At 37.6% G+C, this 14,226-nt stretch overlaps 1 protein-coding gene and 1 long non-coding RNA gene across 2 annotated transcripts; both read left to right on the forward strand.

Annotated features, from left to right (window-relative positions):
- Positions 1-4,841: 4,841 nt before the first annotated feature.
- On the forward strand, positions 4,842-5,766 carry LOC138895204 (uncharacterized). The gene is made up of 3 exons (XM_070179870.1): positions 4,842-4,994; positions 5,185-5,465; positions 5,619-5,766. The coding sequence occupies exons 1-3, from the start codon at positions 4,842-4,844 to the stop codon at positions 5,764-5,766; spliced, it is 582 nt and encodes a 193-aa protein (XP_070035971.1).
- Positions 5,767-6,415: 649 nt separating this feature from the next.
- On the forward strand, positions 6,416-9,101 carry LOC117278018 (uncharacterized). Its single transcript, XR_004508329.2, has 2 exons — positions 6,416-6,781; positions 7,393-9,101. It is a non-coding gene; the product is annotated as an uncharacterized lncRNA (long non-coding RNA).
- Positions 9,102-14,226: the final 5,125 nt, after the last annotated feature.

Consider the following 14,226-nt stretch of genomic DNA (forward strand, 5'->3'; position numbering starts at 1 on the left):
GCCTAGTTACAGGGGAAACTCTGCCGAAATTTTTAAGAATTTGTAAAGATAGCCAAATTTTTAAGGGCACTAAGTAAGTTGAGATTTTGGATAGGAAGTATAAGACCCATGTAGTCATAAGTGCCTATGTATAATGGTTGGAGGTAAAATGATGGTAACTCTATTCTTAGAATGGACTTGTAAAACATTCGAGAAAGAATGTTCTTAAGTGGGGGAGAATGTAACACCCCGAAAAATTTCGAAGTACATGAGCGCTAGTAAGAAATTTGATGTGCGCTAATTATATTATTTTATGTGCAGACAAGGACTATTATAAGAATGATATCAATTGATCTTGGTAATATATGTATGAAGTTCACTAAGAATGGTTTATGATCTAAGAAGAACCCCAAAGGCTAAGGCAAGTTGAAAATTTAATGATAGAATAAAGTTTCAAGTGAGTTCGCACAAGACCAAACTTCAAACGAGCATACCTCTCTTGATATGAAGAGTTATATGGTGAATTACCTATCAAATTAAATCCCTTTGAGTCTAATGTCCAACGCTTCAAACCGTTTGTCATTTTGATAGTACTACAAAAATTTATGACCGAATTACCAAAGGCTGGAAAAATACAATTCTGCGACCAATTATGTGATCGCAGAACCATTATGCGATCGCAGAAGTAGTTATGCGACCGCAAAATGGTCGCAGACCTATGCAGTGAAGCACATTTCTGGCCATCAATTTGTCGGTGCATTTTATGACCCGCATACCCATTCTGCCGTCCATTATGCGACCGTAGACCTGCTTTCGGAGGGTTAATTTTTCTATTTTTATAACCCGACCCCATTTTGATAAATAGCCTTTGGGGCTTATTTTTGGGTGTTTTTCTGAGGGTTTTAGAGAGAGGTAAGAGCATTTTAGAGAGAGAAGGAGGAAACCTAACATTATAATCATCCAATCTTGCACCAATCTTTAAGAATCAAGGAAGCTAATCACAAGATATTCATCTAAGAGGTAAGGTTCCATACCCTAGTTTCCAATTTCGAATTTGGGTAAAAGATGGTTGATTTGGATTATGATTCTTGGGTATAAGAGTATTATTTATACATGCTTGTACTGATAAGGTTTGTGGGAAGATTGTTGAGCTCAAATAAGTAAAGATTGGGTTGTCGAGTGAAGGAAATTTTATAGAAGAACCTTGTAGTTAAATTTGCACACCTAGTGTTTGATAAAATGCTCAAACGAGCCGAGACCATGAATATCTTCCTAATTATGGTTCAATTTTGTTAAGTCTCAAAATAGATTGGGATTTCTAGAATTTCTGGAATGTTATAATAATATAAGGAAAGCTCAAAGCGAGGTATGCTGGCTAAACTTCTTTCATAGAATTGAATTCCATGATGCTCTTGTAAGTCCCGAGTTATTCTTTAAAAATCAATTATTCCAAATAAGCTTTGTGTTGAAAGGTATATATTCAAATGTATTTAGGATACTCTTATCATATGATGTTATCCTTCGGGAATATGTTCAAAGCATGAGTTGGGTATAAAAATATTATGACTCCAAGTAGCGTTTCAAGTGAAGGCTATTATGCCAAATTGTGTAAGAAGCCTCAATGTACACAAGACTCTTATCTGCTCATAGGTGTACTAAAAGTTGTGATTTGAGATTCTTTGTTGTCGATAGTTTATAAAGATGCTTGAAAGTGAAAGTAGTAAGTTGGGGATATAAAGTGTAGACACCGTGCCAATAATGAAAGTTTTGATTGTGGCCAATAGAGCCAATGAAATGAAATGATGTGTGAAATTTGATGATGAGTATTGAAAGTAATGAAATGAAAGTATGGAATATAAGATACGGTCACCGTGCCATGAATGAAGAATAATATGTATGGCAAAAAAGGGAACCAATGAAATAATGACGTTGTATGTAATAGAAAGTACTAAAGAAGTGATAGTATGAAGATGAAATGTGGTTGTTCGCCCAAATGAGAATTATGAGGTGTTGTATGTCCCAAATGGTTTCAACTATAGTTGTATGCTTCTGAAATAATGTATGTAAATGACTTCGATATTAAGTCCTCAAGAATCATGAACTTAGCTAATGACCTCAAGATGTCAAGTGAGTGAATAACGAGATGGAAGGGAGATGTCCTATATTAAATGATGATGAACCTTAAGAAAGGTAATTGGGCTTCTGTGCCATTGAAATTGACTTATTGATTCACCATGCATGTGTTAATGTAATGTTCTATGTTTCTCCATGATGGGCATAAAAATGAAGTGTTCCAATGATCCGGGAACTTACGACCTTAATGTTATGTTAATCATGTTGCTTTGAGTTTATACATGGTTATATGTATAATGATGTGTTATGAACCCTATGGAAGGTCTATGAAACGCATAGGTATATCATGTTATTAACCCTATGGACGGTCTATGAAATGCACTGGTGTATTGTGTAAGTAAACACTGTGAACGGTCTATGAAACGCACATGTGTATTGTGTAAGTAAACACTGTGAACGGTCTATGAAACGCACAGGTATATAGTGTAAGTAAATACTGTGAACGGTCTATGAAACACACAGGTGTATTGTGTAAGTAAACACTGTGAACGGTCTATGAAATGCACAGGTGTATGGTATATGTAAACACTGTGAACGGTCTATGAAATGCACAGGTGTACTGTGTAAGTAAACAGTGTGAACAGTCTATGAAACGCACATGTGTATTGTGTAAGTAAACACTGTGAACGGTCTATGAAATGCACATGTGTATGGTATATGTAAACACTATGAACCGTCTATTAAACGCATAGGTGTATTGTGTAAGTTAACACTCTAAACGGTCTATGAAACGCATAGGTGTATCGTATGTTATATGTGAATCCTGCGAACGGTCTATGAGACATATAGGTGTATTGTGTTTGGAATCCTATGAACGGTCTATGAAACGCATAGGTGTATAAGATGATATATGAACACTAGGGACGGTCTATGAAATGCATATGGGTAAGATAAGAGAGGGATATGGACGATCAAGTAAGATGCATTGTCAACGCAGACATTATGAGCCATTTTCATTGGCCTTGTTTGTACATGTTGTTTCAATTACTTTATATTATGTATTCCGCGTATAGATCATATGGCTCAGTTGAACCTAAAAGAAGTTTCGAATGATGCAAGTATAATAAGGCTTGATATTTCAACCTACTTGATGTTTTGGTATTGTTCGAGACTTTCATTGATTTTGTGATTATTCCTCCTTGTAATATTAATTGTTCTATTGAGAGGGTGTTTAGTTATACATACTAGTACTATTCGACAGTACTAACGTCCCTTTTGCCGGGGGTGCTGCATCTTTTAATGGATGCAGGTATACTTCAACAGGATGATATCGATCTTTGGTAGGGATCTTCAGTGCATCAGATTATGGTGAGCCTGCTACAATTCCAGTGGGCACTCGAGTCTCGTTGGTATTTTGTACTTAGGTATCTATTGTCATAGAAGCTCCATGTACACTGTGGGTCATATACTTAAGTTTTGAGTTTCATCATGTATTTATATTCATGAATATTTATGAAGCTATGTACCCATCACGAGTGAAAAAGAAAAAAATAAAATAAAAACATTTATGGGCCATTGATGTAACGTAGGCTTGCTCGACTGGGTTCACTCGGTTGAGCGTCGGTCGCGCTCCTCGATTTTGGGGCGTGGCAGGAGCCTTACAACTATGCGCACCTAAAGTTATCATTGGATCTTGAAATTAAGAAGACTCCTCCTACAAAGCCTTCAATTGAAGAGCCACTCACTTTGGAGTTGAAGCCATTATGAGTTTCTTGATCCTTGTTCTAATTTATCAGTTATTCCTTCTTCTTGTTTGACCAACGTGCATGTGGATTTCACATTTGCAGTTCTACAAAAGAGGAAGAAATCTATTGGGTGGACTTTGGCGGACATTTAGGGTATAAGCCCCGCTTTTTATATACACAAGATCAAGTTGGAGGATGGTGCTAGAATGCTGACTGCATGAGGGGTTCTGAAGAGGTTGAAGATCAAGTTGACGACAACTCGTATCTTTATGTCCCCAGATGGGAGCTTACCATTTGTGCTCATGTGTGGCAAAAGTGATGTAGCGGTTGAGATAGTGTTTGGGTAAAGAATCAATAAAATTTCTCACCCGATCTACTATACTATTATGACCATGAATAGTGACCAAGTCAACTACACGGTTACAGAATAGTAATTACTTGCTATTGTGTTTACTATTGAAAAGGTCTGTCCTTACTTGATGGGTGACAAGATCATTGTGCACACGGATCATGCGACACTTAGATATCGTTTAAGCCAAAATGAATCCAAAGCAAGGTTGATGAGATAGGTGTTTCAATTGCAAGAATTTGATATTGAGATCCAACATAAGAAGGGGAATGAAAACCAAGTGGAGAACACTTTTCTCGTTTGGAGGAGGAGAGGAGGCCACATGATGGCCTTGAAATCAATGAATCTTTCCCCGATAGCAACACTTGTCCACAAAATAGGTACCATGGTTTTTGGATTTGGCTAATTATATTGCTGGAGGTATCAATCACGGAAGAGTTCACTTTAAACCAAAGGAAGAGGCTTAAAAGAGATTTCAAGGACTACTATTGGGATGAACCATATCTTTTTCGGATTTGCACAGATGGAGTGATTAGGTGATATGAACCAGATGAGGTGCAAAGCGATATTCTCGTGGCTTGTCATTCTTCACCTCATGGTGGTCACCATGGGGGGGATCAAGAACGGCAGAAAAGGTCCTAAGTCGTGGATTCTATTGGCCTACTCTTTACAAAGATGCAAGTGATTTAGTGAAAATGTGTGATGAATGCCAACGAGCTGGTGGAATTTCAAAGAAACATGATATGCCCCTTACAACTGTTTTAGAGATTGACATCTTTGTCATTTGGTGTATTGATATCATGGGTCCATTCATGAGTTCCATTGGTAACACCTATATTTCGGTTGCGGTTATTATGTCTCTAAGTGGGTGAAAGTTTTTACCTAACAATGAGGCTAGGAGTGTGGTGTTTTTCTTGAGGAAGAACATATATATTCACAAGGTTCGGGACTCCTTGAGTAATCATAAGTGATGGAGGGTCGTATTTTCGCAACAAGGCTTTTGATAAGTTTCTTGAAAAATATGATATCACTCACAAGGTGAAATCTCCTTCTCATCTGCATGCTAGTAGGCAAGTGAAAGTGTCTAATTGGGAGATAAAGAATATCTTGTCAAAGTCGGTTAATTCTAATCAAACATATTGCTCCAAGAATCTAGATGATACTCTCTGGGCATATAGAGCGGTTTACAAGACACCTATCGAGATGTCCTCATACCGGTTAGTATTTGGCAAAGCTTGTCATCTTCTGGGGAAATTGGAGAATAAGGCAATATGGGCCTTAAAGAAGTTTAATCTTTATTGGGATGTAGACACTAACTTGTGAGTTGCATATTTGAATGAGTTGGATAAATTCCGGCATCGTGCTTATGAAAGTTCGACATTATATCAGGAAAAGATGAAATATCTTCATGACAAGTATATTTTCAACAAGGAGTTCAAATCTGGTGATCTAGTGTTGTTATTCAATTCAAGATTGAAGATATTTCCTGGAAGCTTAAATCAAAATGTATCGTTTGAAGTAGTGAGTGTGACTCCATATGGTGCAATGGAATTGAAGAATAAGAAGGATGAAAGTTTTCGAGTCAATAGTCATCGGTTGAAGCATTACTTCACAAGCTAGTGAATTGGCATTGCCTCGTACCACGACATTAAATAAGGCGCTTCTTGAGAGGCACCCCAAGTTTCATTACTTGTTCTTTTTCTTTTCTACTTGGATTTCCCTTTGTTGTATTTTTAAGCTGGAGTTTGAGCATAGGTTTGATTCAAACTTGAAAAAAGAGTTATGAAATTGTGGTAAAAAATAATTTTTGAAAGTTGAAGTTGTGTTTGGACATGCATTTTATTTGAACAAAAGTTGGAGTTATGTGAGTGGAACAAAATGTTTCACCCAAACACTGCCATAAACTAGTTTTTGGGAACTTGAAAATTTGTGAAATATTTTTTTCAAAAATATGATCATATATCATAAACAAACAATGTATTTTCAAAACAATTTGAAATAATGAAGCCAAAATCTATGGTCAAACATGAGTTAAGTATCTTTGTTAGATTTGATGTGGTTTTAGTTATTGCGAGGATTGTAGGTATGAGTGAGTACAAGTGTTATAATAGAAATAAGGCAATCATTGAATTGTGGCCGCACAACTAGAATTGTGGATCACACAATTGGAATTGCTGACCGCAAGGATCCATTGCAGGAGCCACTAAGTCCACGGGCACAAATTGAAAACTTTGAACTCTCTGAACTTTTAGAATTGACAGGCGGATAATAGTGCGTTGACCATTGTGACCGCACACTTTCTACTGCTGATCGCAAAAGTAGCTCTTAAACATAAGATTGAGAAGGTGAAGATTGTGGCCGCACTTCCAAAGTGAGGATTGCAAAATGGAAATATACCCTAAAGAGGGCTCCAGGTAACCGAGTACGAACCACATTGCACCATTGCAGCCGCACTACCCTAGTTTCGACCTGAACCGTGGGTCACTTTAAAAGTAAATAAGTTTCCATTTTTCATCTTTTACTTCCCCACACCATCTGAACAAGAACGCGATCGGCTTAGGAGGATTTTCATCAAGTTGCATCACCCAATCGTTGCACTAATTCATCCTTCTTCTTGGTTAATCATCATTCTACGGTATGCCCCAAATGTTTCCAATCATATTTCTTTGTTTCTTAGGTTTGTGGTCTTTGGTTAAGTTTTATCTTAGTTTTAATTTCTTGACTTCTTGGGATGAACCACATACATATAGGGTAATTATGGGGAACTAATATCTAATCATGCATGATACACTTCTTTTGTGACTTTATGTATTGCATTATGGTTGAACAACAAGAATTGAGGAATTAGGGCTCTTGATGAATTCTCCTCTAGGAAGTGCTACAGCGATGCAAACTGCACTCTAATTGTGTGACCATAATGCGGTCCATAAAATGGTCTGCTTGCTACCATCATCACACCATCAGAGACTTCACACCCTTTGATCTCACAAAGTGCGGACCGCACTCTTCTAGTGCGGATCACAATGCTTGAATTGTAAACCACACTCTTTGTGCGAACCACAATTCTTGAGTTATGGACCACACTCCTCTTATGCGGACCGCAAATTTCTCCCAACCCCATTTCTGATGCAAGCTGTAATCATGCAATATTGTTGATTCTTTTGAGGTTCTAACTAGTTTTTGATACTCAAATTTAAGTTATGCGATGTGATACTCACCATGTTATGCTTCTTTATGCTCACACAGGCAAAATGGTGCAATCAAGGGGAAATAGTGAAGTTTCTGAAAGTCGACGTGGATCCATAGGCAATAGGGGGCAGAGGTAGAGTTGGTTTGCTACTTCTGTACATAAATTAATAGCCAAGAAGAATGTTGCGGGTCGAGGGAGAGGGGTTTCTTGATAAGACTCTGACTCCCCTTCTAGGGAAGCTTCTGAGGGAAATCAATTACTCAGTTTGAGGAACAAAATAAGCAGCAAGCTCAATAAGAGGGGCAATCTGAGTCCTAATCCCAAACCTCCACTTCAGGGGATGACAACAGCTCAAGTCATGAACCTAACATTGACAAAGGTAGAGTGAAGTTTCCTATTGAGGAGGACTGTAATGATGGTATCCATGCTGTTAGGACTAGAGATGGTCAAGACAGATTTAAGAAAGATTTTCAGAGGGAAGATTGATTTCTCAGTTGGAACGCATACTTCGACTACAGAAAGAGCTGGAATGAGCAATCAAGAACTTATGAGAGAACAATCAGTACCAAAGATGTGGCTCAGTACAATCTATCTTACATGGAGTAGTTCACTAAAAGAAAAGGGTGGATGTCTTTCACCTAGCCATTGTTTGACATGCAAGAACATCTCTTACATGAGTTCTATGCAAACACGGGGAGAATCCTAAAGGGATCCAAAGTCACTAATGTACGAAATTTGAAAGTTTGGTTTGATTAAAAGACATTGAGTGTTTACCTAGGCCTTGATGATTTGGAACTAACTGAATACTTGTCTAAATTAGAGGAGAAGGATATGGCTCATCCTTGGCTGGTAAAAATTCTATCACCTAACAATTCACCTCCATGGATAGCCGCTGAAATGAAAATTTATAGAAACACTTTGAGCTTCGAAGCTAAAGGACGGCACACCTTTGTATGTTGCAGGCTTGAGCCAAGTTTGAATGACAACCATATAACTTTGGAGTATGTTGTTCTAATTTCTTATATAGTGGGGGAATACCCTATCAATGTTGGGGAACTAATGTCTGCACAGATTTTGGAGACAACACGTCAACCAAACTCCTCATTGGGTTTCCCAACACCATTACGAGATACTTGCTTGATGCAAAGATGGAGCCACTCCAACACTGTCTGGGTAGTCCACTCCACCTTCCATTCATTCACTTTTGAGTAGATTCGGCAGTTGTTTGACAACCAATAAGTGATCATGGATTTAGTGGTTCAACATGGATCGGTGATTGAAACTATTGCCAAGCAAGTGAAGAAGCCGTGGAAGTCCTAGGACACCAAGAAGGAAGTTGATGCATTAGAGCTGAGGTAAAGTAGATGGCTTCCTGTGACTTGCCCTTTGATATGCTGATAGGCCCAGCCCAGCCACCACTAGTATAAACCCATCAAGATGCCACTGCAACTCATATTGAGGAGCCTTGCCTACCTTCCAACACTACTGTCACAGTGAGAGATATGTTTTCCACCCAGGCAGCTCCTGCATATAATGGTACCATTCAGTTAGATGAGCCTATGCAAACTGAGCCTCAAGATAACACACCATCTACTAAGGGTACTTAGGGAGTCTTTTCACTCCTCTTTGTCCTTTTATTGTATTTATAAGCATTGGGGACAATGCTTACTTTTCATTTTTGGGGGGTGGAGGATTTTGATTTGACATGGGTTGTAATAATTTGATGATGCCATTTGATAGTTTCTTGGTATTTTGATACATTCAATAGTATATAGTAGTTGTATTTTGGTACTTTTTATAGTCATATTTTCATTTCGATATGTTGAATAAGCATTTAATTTCTTAATACCATGGTTCTTTCCAAAGGTAACTTCTTGTTTGAACCGGGTGACTTTTCCCCGATGATGGATAGTATGACAACTATTTTATGGGAATTAGCCATTGCATGTTTAAGTAGTATTAGTAGTAACTAGTAATTAATAAAAGAACTGAATGAGCTGTCCCTTGAAAATAGGTTATTTGTGCCTCATGCGGTACCAACATACTTAACTTTATGCCTATGGTTTGAGACAAGTGTTTTAATCATTTTTGAGGTGGTGATTCTAGTAATCTGACCTTGAGTCTGTTGGGTTATGTTTTAAAGTTATTGACTGGTTGTCTAAGCCATAGAGATCTTGTGAAATGATTGTGGTCATTGTGGGTCTGAGACTCTATCTTTTTTCACGGTCTATTTTTACGTGAGGTGAGGAATAATCTTGTACAGATTCAAGTACTTGAGTTGATATTCTAGAACTTGCCCCAAATGTTCTTCAAAGTGAAATGTTTGAGTATGTTTGGTTTGGAACATGATTTAAGGCTTTCCTTGGACCGTTTGAGCTTTCAGTTGCCAACCTTTGAGCATTCTCCCTAGTCAACTCTTTTGAACCTCTAGCTTGGTTTTTGGGCATTCTCGTTGCAACCTTTCCGCCCTTTATTTTCACATATTTTCTTGATGCTCGAACCTTCCTAAGCACCTATAGTGACTAAATGGGCTCAAAGCCTAAGTTTGGGGGAGAATGGAAAAATTATGATGTGAAAGCTATGGAGATACCAAGGCACCAAAAGAAAGAAAATAAATAAAAAGGAAATCTTCATGTTGAAAAACAAAGAATTATGGACAATGAAGATAAAAAGGGCCTAAAAAGGCAAAAGAAGAAAAAGTTAGAAGCAAATTGATGACACAGAGTGATGCCAAGTCTCTATAGCTTCGAGAAAATACCAAAGGAAAATCAAAGAAGAAAGTGAATGAAATTGATGACATAAAGAGATGATAAGTCTCTCTAGATTCTAAGAGGAAGAACAAACTTCAAGAGTTCTATCTGTTATGTTCTATGAGGAAACTTGGGCTAATTATATCATACCCCAAACCAAAAGCCTTCTACAATTCAAAAGAAGTCATATTCAATTTTGAACCGAGCATGCTTACATAAGTGGAGTTGTAGATGAGGGGCAAGCCTATGGTTCTTGAAGTTTAACTTGTAACTGTTCTTTGTCAGGGAAGAGTGAAACCCTTATTACATTAGAAATTGAGTGATATTGTTGAAACGATCAATGCGAATGGATGGAGGAAGAGTTTGGAGCCTACCATGATGAACATGAATAAACAAGGGTTCATAATAAATAAATATAACCTTTGAGGCTCAAATATCATACTTAAATTGCATGAGATGGTGAGAATGTATCCTTTTAAAATTTGAAACCTTGTCGAGATGCATGAGTATTATGGGTAATTGTTGGTACCAACTGAGTTTTAAATGACTTGTGATTGGCGCCCTTATAGAAGTATGGGTGATGAGGATATGAGTGTTAATTTAGTTGCTTGAGGACAAATAATGACTTATGTTTGGGGGAGTTGATAAGTGTAGATTTATACAACATGATGCCACTTTTTTACTATAGTTTTGCATCCAAAAGATGCTATTTAATGCCAAAGTTATAATGAAAAGTGTTGAATTACAGGTTTTTGGTGAGTGGAGCAGTAAAAAGGGATTAAAAATGAATTGAAAGAACAAGTCGAGAAAAAGAGCCCAGGGCGGTCCATAATGGATTTGTGCAGACCGCAATCTTGACATTGCTACCGCAACCCCAGCTTCTGAAGCCTAAGTGGATCAACCAAATATTGAACCGATGATTGCAAACCACAATGAAAAGGTGCGGTAGCACTTTGGTCCGCAAATGCATCCACTTGCTAAAAGTTAGAAGATTGGAGGCATGACATTTTGCCCAATTTTGAAAGCGTAGATTTGCTGCAGCAATCATTTGAGTGCGGACCACAATAGATAAGTGCAGCCGCAATACCTTTAGTGCGACCACATCACTGCAGATCAACAAATCAAGCCATCAATTGTAGGAAGTGTGGGCCGCAATCATACTTGCGCAGCCGCAATCCAACCTTAAGAGCATTTTTGGGAAAACTTTCAAAGTGATATAAATAGACAGTTTTAGCAATTTTAGGTATATTTTTTACTGTAGCAGCTGTGGGTTCATAGTTTTAGCTATTTGGAGCAAGTTTGAGCTATAATTTGAAGAAGATCATTTCATCTTTCTTTTGTTTTAGTATTATGTCTTTGATTTCATCTTTTAGTTTTACTTTTCTTTATTTCATTATGAGTAGCAAGATTTTTATCTAGGGTTTTAATCTAACCATAGTGTGAGAATATTATGGGTTATTAATAGTATGATTGTTTATGATTGGGTTTATTGTTATTTAGCCATTTTCATACTTTAGACTTGAATTAGTGCTTGCACACATTGATTCATGCCTTTTTAACTTTGTTCTTACTTGTGAAAGAGGAACTAGGTTAAGGAAAACTTAGCTAACAAGAAATTGGACTAGTTGAGGGATTGATTGGTTTAATTAATTGATTTGGACTAGAGATAGCAATAACCCTACTTGGGCTCACAATCAATTGTTCTTATAGCTACCTATTTAAACATAAGAAAGCTAATTTGGCCATAATCACTCTTTAATCGAGACGTATTTAGAGAGAACTTTATATTTGAGAGTCATAACAACCCTGATCAATCCATCAAGCATATTAGATTTCACCGATTAGGTTTATACCAAGGTTAGGATTTCCACTCTAGGCCTTTCTCTATTTGTTACATCTTAGTTAAACTCTCACATATTAAGTGTTTGATAAATTGTCTCTTAGATAACTCTTAGTACAATTAATACTGTTACAAAACCAAGTTTAGTTGAAAGTCAGTTTAAGATATATTGGGTTGCTTGCTTAAGTATTTACCTTAACACCCATTCAAACTGCTTGTGGTTCGACCCCGACTCTCATCAGTTATATTATACTTCCATCGACCATTACCTATCCCATCTTAGGGTATGTCTTGGGCATTATCAAGGATCCATACCCCTAGGGTTGTACTCTCATGTTTCTCTCTTGACGACTTACACGTGGTATAAAGAAAACTGATTAGTGTTTGGGTTTTGTGTATCTTCTCTATATGAAAACTCCTTTGATGTATACATTATTTAATCGCATATCTTCTCTATATGTTAATTTATCAATGTGTACATATCTTTCTATGCATATTTTCTCTATATGTTGCTTTACTTGGTGGATTGCATCACGAAAAATATCTTCTCTATATGTCGAATTGTGTAATTTGACATCTTATACAAGCAAATCTTCTCTATGTGTTGAATCATTAGTTGTTTACAATGCATGTATATATCTTCTCTATATGCACCGTTGGCCTTACCTGTACTCTATGCTTAGACTTGGAACTGTTGTTGTGCATGCATATATTCATGAGCTATACATGTTTGATTAGTGAGTATCATTGGCCACTCTCGCCACTACCTCATCAAGACTAGTTATGATACTTACTAAGTAAATATGGTCGGTCGTATTCATACTAGACTCTGCACTTAGTTGTACAGATCCAAGAGTTGGACCCAGCTGATCATTGAGAGTCGTAGTCGTTGTTGTTGATACTTGAGGTAGAGCTGCATCCTGATCGCAGTCCACAACGTATCTTTCTATCTCTCATTATTGTTATTATTTCAAATAGTATACTATATTAGCAGGCTTGTATTCATATGTTAGAGCTCATGAATCAGTGTTACCAGTTCTGGGGTTTGATGTATTCACTTAGTTTCTATCAATGTTTATTCGACTTTCTGACTCATTTGTTGTGCATTTGTTATTATGTTTCGTTATCGCTTCATGTTTTTCTTGTCTAGAAAGTGGGTTAAGTACCATAATGACCAGTGGTGGTTTGGGTTGTAACAATCGTAGGCTAACTCTCCCAACCAGGCCACGCCTCTACGTGAATGCGGGACCATCTGTGAAAACATGGAGACAAACTCCCGCATGACTCAACCCAATTGCAAAAGCGATCACTCGTATGCGATCATGCGTCCTCCTACACAAGACACCACACAAATGCGAGAACCATGTCATGAAAGCGATGAACAAAAAACTCATGCCCCCTCCCCTTCTCCGTAATCGCGAGACTAGCTCCGTGATCGCGAAGCACAACTCCAAACCATGAGGAAATTGTTCAAAATACACCTGAGCCCCTGGGACCCCGTCCATTAACACCAACAAGTCCATATACCCAATTCAAACTTACCCAAATTCTCAAAACACTACAAATAACATCAAAATTAAGAATTGACGATCAAAATCAATCTCTTATGTTCCAAACCGTCCGACATCACCAAACATGTCCTAATCATGCCTAACCATTTCAGATTCCAACCAAACTTTTGCACACAATTTACAATCAACTAAATGAATCTATCCAAAGCCTCAAAACACCAACCGAATCCCGGTAACCCCAAAGTCAACTCCCGATCAAACCTATGAACTCTCCAAATCTTCAAGTTGCCAACTTTTTGCAATGGGTCCAAAACCTTATCGGAACCTCCGAGTAAAATTCTAAATATACACCTAAGTCCAAAATCACCATATGAACCTACTAGAACCATCAAATCCCGATTCTCATATTGTTTACTCAAAAGTCAAACCTTGGTAAACTCTAGCAACATAAGTTTCTAAAATGAGAGTAAGTGTGCCAACTCACTACAAACCTTTCCAAAAGCCAAACCAACCAACCCTGAAGGTTACAAAACAATAAAGAACCATACAAGTAGCGTCAAATAGGGGAATGGGGCTCAGATACACAAATTGACCAGTCGGGCCGTTACACAAGTGATGCTCGTGCTCCTCTCTACTACGAGAGTAAATCAGAATATCATCAATAAACACAATCACAAAGGAATCCAGATTAGGATTGAACACTTGATTCATCAAACCCATGAAAGCCGCTAGAGCATTCGTCAACCCAAATGACATCATCAAGAACTCATACTGACGATAACGAGTTCT

Source organism: Nicotiana tomentosiformis, chromosome 7 (assembly GCF_000390325.3).
Source record: "Nicotiana tomentosiformis chromosome 7, ASM39032v3, whole genome shotgun sequence".
NCBI lineage: Eukaryota > Viridiplantae > Streptophyta > Magnoliopsida > Solanales > Solanaceae > Nicotiana > Nicotiana tomentosiformis.

Bases quoted from the DNA above. Each gene is read 5' to 3' on its own strand.
- LOC138895204 (XM_070179870.1), top strand. From the start codon at position 4,842: ATGTGTGATGAATGCCAACGAGCTGGTGGAATTTCAAAGAAACATGAT. The intron at 4,995-5,184 runs GTTATTATGTCT...ATCACTCACAAG, and splicing joins ACACCTATATTTCGGTTGCG to GTGAAATCTCCTTCTCATCT. The intron at 5,466-5,618 runs GTGAGTTGCATA...ATTCAATTCAAG, and splicing joins TGGGATGTAGACACTAACTT to ATTGAAGATATTTCCTGGAA.